This window comes from Euprymna scolopes, chromosome 3, assembly GCF_053919585.1.
Source record: "Euprymna scolopes isolate OS-2025 chromosome 3, ASM5391958v1, whole genome shotgun sequence".
Lineage (NCBI taxonomy): Eukaryota > Metazoa > Mollusca > Cephalopoda > Sepiida > Sepiolidae > Euprymna > Euprymna scolopes.
The window spans coordinates 76835639-76846728 of record NC_136484.1 but is presented as its reverse complement, the minus strand read 5'-3'; the positions used below and the strand labels follow the sequence as shown (position 1 = coordinate 76846728).

At 30.9% G+C, this 11090-nt stretch overlaps 1 protein-coding gene across 3 annotated transcripts in view; it reads right to left on the bottom strand.

Moving 5' to 3' along the window:
• Positions 1-4232: 4232 nt before the first annotated feature.
• LOC145263321 (enteropeptidase-like) overlaps positions 4233-11090 on the bottom strand; it is a 40716-nt gene continuing 33858 nt past the window's right edge. For all 3 annotated transcript variants that reach the window (XM_080120393.1, XM_080120390.1, XM_080120391.1), the window contains 2 exons: positions 10492-10621; positions 4233-4334 (listed from right to left, as the gene is read on the bottom strand). In XM_080120393.1, the coding sequence (XP_079976519.1) occupies positions 4294-4334; positions 10492-10621 (171 nt within the window). In that variant the 3' untranslated portion in view covers positions 4233-4293. The remainder of the gene's footprint in view (positions 4335-10491; positions 10622-11090) is intronic.

Sequence of the window (11090 nt, the reverse complement as noted above, 5' to 3'; positions counted from 1 at the left end):
TTTTTAATTTTGTCTTTTGTTCAACTTTTTGTGTGGGCTTTGCAAACTAACAAATTTAACCAAAATGCAAAAAATTCAACAATTTCTAATACAAATCCTAATAAATCAATCCCTCTTATTAGAACACTCAAGGGAAGGACGGACGGAACCAAATTATTGCCAATATGTTAGGGAGAGGTTATATATATAATATATATATATATATATATATATATATATATATATTACAATATTTTATGCAGATTTGACACTCAGCCACCAGATTTTTATGGGTTGCTCGTTAACTCACGATAAAACTTGCGAAGTATGCGCTTGTTTACGGTTGTTGTAAAAATGGAATGGAAATTTAAATTACGCTCCGTTTTAATCTTTTTTTTTAATTGTGCTTCTCTCAAACAAATCTAATCAAAAGAATAACATTCAACAATTGTACTATATATAAAAAGCACGAAATATTAAAAAATATATATATATATTAACAAAAGAGAAATAATTCCATTTTTAAACGAAAAATGTCAGTTTGGTATATAAAAGTTCCGTTTAGTGATCTCACGTGATAGCACGCGGTGTGAAATAATTGTCCTCACATAATAAAAAAGGCCCACTCCGTACAAAGAAAACCATCTATTTATTATAGAAAAATTAAGTATACTGTTATAATTAAAAAGAGATATATAAAAACACGCATGGGTACAGTAAACATATTATACCAAAATATCGAAGCAATTATTTCAGTGGTTATTTAGACTACTAATTACGAACGAACCAAGTGTTACATTTATATATATATATATATATATATATATATATATATATATATATATATATATATATTTATATATATATATATATATATATATATATTAACTTTTTATTATATGTCACAATTGTATTCCCGCAATGAAAGTAATAAACCAAACGTTTATTACTATTTTTATTCGAAGTTACATTGCCGGGTTTTCAATGAATCGTACAAGATACTTATTTCAAGTTATTTCTTTTCTCTAAAAAAATCTTAACGCGATTCAAATGTTACTAATTTACATTGGAATTGCATTATTTATCTTCTGCCATCACAATTCACAAATTACGGCTCCTAACTTAACTTAAATATTTCCAGTTCACGTGTACATAAAATTAATTTAGTTGATATACACAATCTAGTTGCTTCAAAAATTATTTTTATTCACCATCGTTCAATGTTTTTGTTTCCTTTTTTTCTGAAATTTTCTAATCGTATGAAACAATAACTGATTTGCATATAACTCACTGCCAACTTCGTCTGAAATGCATCATCAACCGTGAGTGGAAGCGTGTTCAGATAAAATTAATTTTTCACATTTAACAGAGGTTTGCTGCCACATTGAAAGCATCTAAAAGCATTTTAACTTCCGTATTATGTCTGTGTATACGTACATTTATGACGAATTATCTGATACTTCTGTTGTCATTTATGACAATACACGTAAATAACTTCGAGTTTTCCAAATAAAAGATAATCATAACTTCCTTTTTTCATACGTGTTTTCGTTCTTTGATAAATAATATTCGAATTTTGTATGAAAAATAAATCTCCCAAATTATTGATGATTTGATGAGGATCATGTGAAAAACTAAAGTGATTATTTAGAAGTCCATTATTAACTTGTTAACTTACACTTGCAAAAGTCGACCTTCCAATAGAAAATCCACAATTACAAAAGAAAAAATAGTTTACCATGTCTAACGTGCGGCATGGTTTACAGGTCTTATGATATTAAGTGGAAAGTCAAAACTTTTACGGCTGTTTTCTGTTAGGAAGAGGAATTCAAAAATGTGTTGGTAGGGATGATGTATAAAAGATTTAAAGGGAGTGAGCGAAAGCGTATGAGAGAGGGAAGTTTTAGAAGGCGAGAGTCTGTGGAATCAATTAGAGAAAGAGAAGAAAAAGAAAGAAAAAAGAAATTGGAGGCGATACAGATGAATATAAATGACCATGTGCTTGGAAAAATCGGAAAAAACTATTTCAGACAATTTGAAATTAGGTAGATGATGGAGGTGGGATGCATTTATCAATCAGGAGCAGTTAACAGAAATTGGGTCAGGGTCGATTTGTCTGTCTCCATCTCAGGGGAAATCGTACAATTTTTTTTAATTTTTAGAATCTAACGACAACTTAAAAAACAATTAAATTTACTTTTTAGGTGCCGATTTAAACTGCATTAAAAATACTTTTTAGTTATATCCAATTATATAAATGAATTTATACATTTATATAAAAAAATCATAGATAGCATTTATTTTAACTTTTAATTTGTTTATATACATATATATATATATATATATATATATATATATATATATATATATATATATATATATATGTACATACACGCATATATATACACATATATTGTGGTCTAAATTTTTATTTTTTATTTATTCATCTATTTATTTATTTTTCTTTCTTTCTTCTTCCTCTCTTCTGTCATTAAAAAGGGGAATCCGAAACAAGATCGGAATAAAAATTTTAAACCATACCACACATTAGACATGGTAAAATCTTTCCTCCTTTACAATTATAAAAAGTTCTTTAACTTTTTTCATTTTCAAAATATTTCTTGCCTGATGAAATCAATAATGATTGAAACGGTCAATCATCGGAGCAAGATATGACTATATTTACAGAAAGAAAAAAAATTACAAGTTTGCTCTCTTTAATTGAGCACTATCAACGATCCTTGTTAAAATTCAATGATTCTAATCTTTTGAATATTTTCAACTTGGAATATATATATATATGAGAGAGAGAAAGAGGGTTGATGGAAATGATTGAAATTTCTATCACCTATTGACTAACACTTAAAAGCTTAAGATTGTGTGTCTATGTCTTGGCTTCTCCTCTTATTGTCCCCTGACCCATTTTTTTTTATATAGATTAGGTTGAGAAGAAAGTTCTTGCGGAATTTTAATTTTGAATTCAAATGATGTATTTTTCAAATAAGTTTTCGTTATAATACCTTTACTTTATATTTATCATTTTTAATATTACAAGATTAAAAAAAGCAAATTCGTACAATTTGCTCGTTTCAATTCAAGATAAATAAATTTTTAAAAAAAGCTTCTGAAAGTTCGCGATATTAACGAAGCGTTTGACCCAGGAACCACTACTGAATACACAGCATAACGAGTGTTGAAGATGATGGGCTTAATGGTTGGCCATCGGATGTTGACAACGATCTATTAAGAGCCTTACTCGAAGGCAATCCACGTACAACTGTTCGAGAACTTGCTTTCGAATTAGACGTAACGTATATGACGATTTCCAACCACTTGAGAGAGATTGAAAAGACAAAGACAACCAAAAAAAAAAGTCGTTATGAAGTGTCATCTACCCTACTTTTACGCAACAAGAATGCCCCGTTTCTCGACCGGGTTTTGACTTGCGATGAAAAGTGCGTTCTTTACTACAACCAACAACGCTTAGCTCAGTTGCTAGAAGCCGACAAAATCATCCATTACAATTTTTGAATGCTTGCGAAACCATCATGGCGGAAAAGAACTGTCAACAAATTAATGAAATGCATTAGAAACTTCGATAATTCCCAGCATTAGTAAACATAAAAGGCCCAATTCACTTCCACGACAATGCCCGACCGCACGTTACTAAATCGACAATGCAGAATCCACCATACTCTCCAGATCTCTTACCTACCGACTACCATTTTTTCAAGCATCTCGATAACTTTCTGCGTGACAAATGCTTCAAAAACCTTTCTGCGTGACAAATGCTTCAAAAACCTAAGCGATATAAAACGACTTTAGCCTTTAGCGACTTCATTGCCACCAAAACTCAAGATTTTTATGTTATTGGCATTAAAAAAAAAAACAATTGTTTCGTGTTGGCAAAAGCGTGTTGATTCTGATAGTGCTTGATCAATAAAATTTTATCTGTGCCAAAATATGTTCATCTGAATTAAAAAGTTAAAAAAACCCATAAGAACTTTTTTGCCAAACTGATACGAAAACTTTTCATTTTCTAATTCCTGACTCATCAAAGAGAAGGCAGCAAATAATTGAAATTCATAACTTTGTCTGATGTACCACGCTGACTCATCTTACTTGTGACAGTTATTTTTCATCATTTTAGCCAAATCTTTAATTTCAAATTCAAAAAAATTCAACAAACCACAAAACAATTAAGAAAAACACCAAAGAGAAAAATAAAAAAATAAGAATAAAGACACATCATATGATATGTGAACGAATATTTAATTCTCATTTGATGTATTTTCATTCCAGAATGTTTCCAATTTAACCAATTATGGGCGACTTGGTGTTTACGCGACTCGGGTCTGAAATAAACCATACATATTTGAAGTTAACTGATGTAGAAAAAACACTTAACGTTAAAAAAAAAAGCAGTGGTTCTTAAAAGCATTTTTAGTCGCCTCTCCTTGATTTCCACGCCAAGCTATAATGCTTTTCTCCAAAAAATACACGATGACAAAATTATTTCGAATAATATTGATATGCTTTTATTATGTAAAAGATGAGTTATTTGCTAAAGTTAACATTTCTGTGAAAAAAAAAAAAAAAATCAGAGTAAGTGTATTTTTGCGATTGCGATATAATTACTGATTCTGTTCTAAATTACCGGTATCGAATCCGGTTCGTTTTAAATGTCTAAACACATATAGCTATATAATTGCTTCATTTTTTATTTTTGATTTACCTAGAAATCCAATGTGATATGTGCATATATTTCCACAGACGCAAAAATACACTGTAAGGTGGGGGGGCGGTAATATATATATTTTAGTTTTAATTTAATATCAATAAATATTTATCATATTAGTAATACTCTAAAGGAAATTTTTGTTTTAAATAATAAAAAAAATTAAAGATCGTTTTGCCATCAGCCGTTTTTGAGTTCATAGGGAACAAACTCTAACACAGAAAAAGTTCCTTATATATAAATATATATATATATATATATATATATATATAAATTTGGTTTGTTACAAATGAATAAAACCATATTTCTACGTTACCAATTTATTTGAAATTTTCAGACAACCCATCTTTAGAGTCGAGGTATGTTTTTATGTTATTGAAATAAATTTACCTCGCGAATTATTAAAATATTAAATAAAATAAATATATTTTTAACCGTTACTGCGAATCTGTTCTGTTGATAAAACTGAACTTCCGGTTCGATTCATTTCACAGACACGAATTGACGAAAGATTTCATTTTCTGTTAACTCGATAAGTAAAAAAAAAACAAAACAAAAAACATAATTCATTTGTTTATCTTCCAAATTTTTTAATTTACACATTTTTTTCTTTATTATATAAGGCAAAAAAAAAAGTTTGTCGCTTGCTTTTTGAGTTTTTTTGTTTGTTTTTCGATATACGATTGGTTGGTAAAGTACAGTTTATTTTTGTCCGCGCTATTTTTTAAATCGTATTTCCAGCACCCTCCCCTCCCCATGTTAAGAATGGCTTTTTAAATATTAACGTTATTATTACAACACGGATCAATAATAGAATAATAATGTTATTTAGAAAGCCATTCTTAACATGGGGAGGACGTTTTGTTACTATTCTATACTTTCACCTAACAATTTAAACAAAAGATGGTACTTATGCAGAGAAGATACCGTGCTGAAATAACGCTATTAAAAAAAAACATAATTCATTTGTTTATCTTCCAAATTTTTTAATTTACACATTTTTTTCTTTATTATATAAGGCAAAAAAAGAGTTGGTCGCTTGCTTTTTGATTTTTTTTTTTTTTCGATATAAGATTGGTTGGTAAAGTACAGTTTTTGTTTTTTTTTGTCCGCGCTATTTTTTAAATCGTATTTCCAGGCAATTACAGTTTTATTATATGTTTTTTATTCAATTGTAAGGTTAAAATATACCCTCCCTTCCCCATGTTAAGAATGGCTTTTTAAATATTAACGTTATTATTACAACACGGATCACTCTCTGCATGAGTACTGCACTTTCACCTAACAATTTAATAAACAAAACATGGTACTTATGCAGAGAAGGTACCGTGCTGAAATAACGCTATTAAGAAAGCCATTCTTAACATGGGAAAGGGAGAGTGTTCTGTAACTATTTTATATTTTCACCTAACAATTTAATAAACAAAAGATAGTACTTATGCAGAGAAGGTACCATGCTGAAATAATACCGTTATTTAGAAAGCTATTCTTAACATGGGGAGGGAGTTTTGCATCTATTCTAAAATATGAATGCTTTTTCTTTATTAAAGAAATTGGGTACTCGTGCACTTATTGATCCGTTCTGAAATAATAACGTTATTATTTAAAAAGTCATTCTTAACATGGGGAGAAGAGGGTGTTTTGTAACTATTCTGGACTTTCACCTAACAATTTAATAAACAAAAATTAAACTTAAGCAGACAAGGAACAGTACTGAAGCATTAACATTATTTAGAATACAATTGAATAAAAAAAACTTTAATTAAACTTGGAAATACGATTAAAAAAATAGTACGGATCGGTAAGTGCATTAGCACCATAAATTTGTCTAATTATTAATTTCTTATGTTATTGGAAAAAAAAAGGGGGTAAATATGATGAATTACTCCACCCTCGAAAATTCCTTTAAAATTACCACTCCTTTAGGTTTTCGGGGTCGCTGAAAACGAAAATAACCTTTATAATTAAGGCAAACGAGTAGTTTTCAAGATATGAAGAAATGTTAGTTTAAAAAAGTGAAGGATCACTTTTCCATAATAATTTAACGTAAAATGATCACCCACTTTGTGGCCACGATTTTTGGGGTGGGGGCTTACTTTCTACCCTTGGAAAATCCTTTAAAATTACCTGCTTAAATTGGTTAAAGGGGCGGGGGGGTCGGCTGCCCCCCCCCCACACACACACACACAGAAAAATGCCCCTCTCTCAGGTGGCCAGAAAGTGGGTGCTAATTCTAAGTTAAATTTAAATTGAAAAGTGATCACCCACTTTTCGAAAAAGTAATTTCTTCATATCATGAAAACTTTCTTTTTGCGACAGAAACGGTTTGCAGATTTGTTTTTAGTACACTGAAATCTACAATAAAATATTTCGTTATATACGAACATGAGACGGGCCTTAAAGTAAAATAATACCTGATTTTTGGGGCAGATTTGCCATTTAGTTGTATAATATCCTCAAACCAGGTAATCACTACAAGGGACTCTTAAAAGTCGTTACCTGTATCGATCAAAATTTAAAACCACTGATTATATGTCAGCCTACATCACAGTAACATATATTGAGTGAGTTCCTAACAGTATTTTGTATAGTTTTTTTAGTTTAAACTCATTTTCCCAAAATTTCCCCAAACTTAACGTGTTCGACACAGTCTGCCGCCATTTGTATTTTTCAAATATACCGATAAACACTGCATGTTTTTGAACTGATTAAACATTATACATTACATAAAAACACTACAATCTTATCCAGTTAAGTAGAACATTTACTTTTCTTGCCTTTGATAACATTTATTTTTTATATATTCATTTTTTGACAACTTCTTTGTATCTGTTAATACAAACCCTTTTCATTTAATGTAACGTTTAGTCAGTTCGAAAAACAGTGTTTATCGGTGTATTTGAAAGATACAAATGGTGGTAGACACTGTTGATTATGTTAAGTTTGAGAAAGTGAGTTAAAACTAAAAAAACTATACAAAATACTGTCACAAACCCACCGATTATGTCAGCCTATGTCATGGTAACATATTCGGTGGGTGTTTGACACTGTATTGTATAGTTTTAGTTTTCAACTTAATTTCCCAAACTTAACGTATTCAACAGTCTGCAACCATTTCTGTTTTTCCAGCCGATTAAACATTTTACCTTACATAAAAACACTAAACAATTATCCAGTTAGGTAGAAATGTAACTTACCTTACCTTTGCTTTCATTTGTTTTTGGACAACTTTTTCGAATCTGTGTATAGTATAGTAAACCCCCCCCCCATCACTCAAATATTAATTACTAACTCACATTTTTGTATACAGAAAAGAAAGAAAAAAATTTTTAGCGTTTCAACGTTAGTTTTATCCACTGATTGTTGGTCGAGCCCAAGCCATGATTGACGGTAATCCTGAGGATCAGGATCCAATTCTGCAAGAGTATCATTTTTTTCATTTTTGTTTTTTTAGAGTGGATTGCTGTACTAAAAATATAAGAAACATGCATGTTCTCTTTTTATTAGAATTTTCCACTACACCTAATTAAGCCACAGCAACGCGTGGCAGGGTACAGCTAGTATATATATATATATATATATATATATATATATATATATATATATATATATATATATATATATACGAATATACGAGGTACCTTCAATAAGTTTCCAGACTTTTTTCAGACTGTTATTGATAGTACACACATGTAACTAGTCCCCTTCGAACTAATCTCCTCTGGTTGCAATACACTTATTGTACCGCTCCAACAACTTCTGGAAGGCACTATGGAAACCCCTTTGTGTGTCATAACCTCTTTCATCTCAACAATTGTATAAAATATTTGGAATTTTAGTTACAAAAACAATAATTTATAAAAACAATAAGATTAACCTGGTTGTGTGACGTAAAATAACTAAAAAAGAAACGAGGTTATCATATATTTAGAGTTTTCAGTCGGCTAGCGAACGAGAATTGAGTTGAGACTGGAATAACTCAGCTAAAGATGTAGGAATTAAGATTAACGTAAGCAAACTCCGACAGCAACGTGAATAAAGTTATCCGTAAATCATAATTTTGCGTTATTGTGTTTCTTTCTGTTATGGGGTTAAATGGTAATAAACGATTTTTTACGAACGAAACATGTATTCACCTATATTACAGGCAAAGTGAGTTGAGTAATACCATTCCTCAAGGTCGCGTGCCAATCTCAGACTGCCGGAAACCGGTACTCGATACCGAAAGTGACGTCGCAAGAGGAAGTAACGTCATGAGATAGTCCATTAATCTCATGGAGGGGCGTCTCCAACACTTTCGAAGAGGGTGTCTTGATTTACAGCGTGACAACCACGAGAAGAGAAGGAAGCAAATAAATTAAGGTATGCATACCTTTGTCTGATATACCACGCAGACGAAAAATATTTCCATGAACTATTATCTCAATGTTTTTGACAGTAACTAAATGCGTAATACGCACACACGTACCCACGCTGGAGACAAACCGAAGTATGTATATTACGCATATATTAAAAGATATAATAGACGATACGGCCGGTAACATACAGACATAGATATATAGATGCACGTATGTATGTATATACACTAGACGACATAATCAGATATGTAGATACACTTTATTTATGAACACTCATGTACAAACATGAATCACAGACGATACGATCCACTAAGCTACATACGCATTATGTATACACCAAGTATATAACATATGCGTTTGAAATTACACATGTCACAGATATATATATATATATATATATATATATATATATATATATATATGTGTGTGTGTGTGTGTGTGTCATATATATATATATATATATATATATATATATATATATATATCACGCTATACAATCGCAAGGGAACATAAAACTAATTCAAAACTGTTTAGAAAATTAATTTTACTCGTCCTGGGACGGGTATTCTAGATGAGTATAATAAAAGATAGATATAGTTAAAATGGACACAAAAAATGAATGCCCATGCTTAGTAATAGTACGTTTGTTTTTTTCATCGATAACATCAATTTAATTCAGCAAATCACGAAAGCGGATATTAAGCGTCGGTCTACCTTCATCTTTCGAAAATTAAATTCTTTAATATTCTCCAAAATTAATAAAATAAATAATTTCTATCACGTAACTGTTTTATTCATTTTATTTCATAATATCAACATTTTTACTTCTTCATAATCACTATATATATTCTTTTATATATATAATAAAAAGTCTCCTTCAAAAACTAAAACAAAATAATTCTACCTTTTCTAAATGCAGTCGCCTTTGTGTGTAACTTAACAAAATAAAAGCAATGGTCGTGTCAGAGCTATGTCATCTGGAATTTCCATTCCTGAAAATGGCCACCCATCACGGACAAGTCAGGCACCAAACGTTATTAGAACCGCACATGCATTCATTCAGGAGAAGTCAGCATCGGAATCTGTCGTCCTCTAGTCATTTGTTCTTCAGGTAAAGACATGCAACAAACAAAAATGCGTTAGGTTGCTTGTTGTATCCAAAAAAAAAAACTGTAGTCCTGCAGATTAATGATTAGTTGAAACCAATGAGGACTTCATGCAGACTAGATAATTGTCTGAGACACGAACTACGTAAGCTCTATTCAGAAGTTCGACTCGCTAAACAAATAATACAACGGAGCAGCTTATCGTATCTCCACAACAAGGTCAAGATCAAAATGAAGGACTAATCGACGGACAGTTATAATGATGCAATGCCGTATGTAAAAAACATATAAAACTGGAGAATCTACTCACAAATGCAAGAAGAGGACGTCACTTCAATGTCATCAATTGCAATGTTGCATTCTTCGTTATGGACAGGGGCTTGCTTATTAGCATCAAATATCATTTCCGAATAAGCGCGTGTCGTTGCTGTGAATGAAAACTGAAAAAGAAAAAAATATGAGAGCACATTGTTTTTATGATCAGTGAGAAAAACACATGCATGCTTGCAATTTTCACCAATTTTCCAGTACTTGATCAAGGATAAAAGTGCATTATCTGTTCTGTTTGAACAGACATTTTCCTCATCTCACAGGCATTACCCCTGAAAGAAGACGGATAGATCTATTGTCTGTCGCATGAGGCGCCCTCATTAAAAATATGCCAACAACAGGACTGGTTATTTCTATACTCGTTTTAAGTTTCTTATTTTATTGGATTGATAAATTGCTTGGTCGATTTGTTTTGGCGTTATGTTATTTACAAAAGCAATCGTGAACTGAATAACACCTTAATCATAATCCCCCCTCTTTTGTTGATCATTGAATGAATGAGACAGTTGTCAGTCGACAGTATCTGTTATATATTTTATGATTTTGTCGAATCTGGCGAGTCGCATGCATGTTAACAAA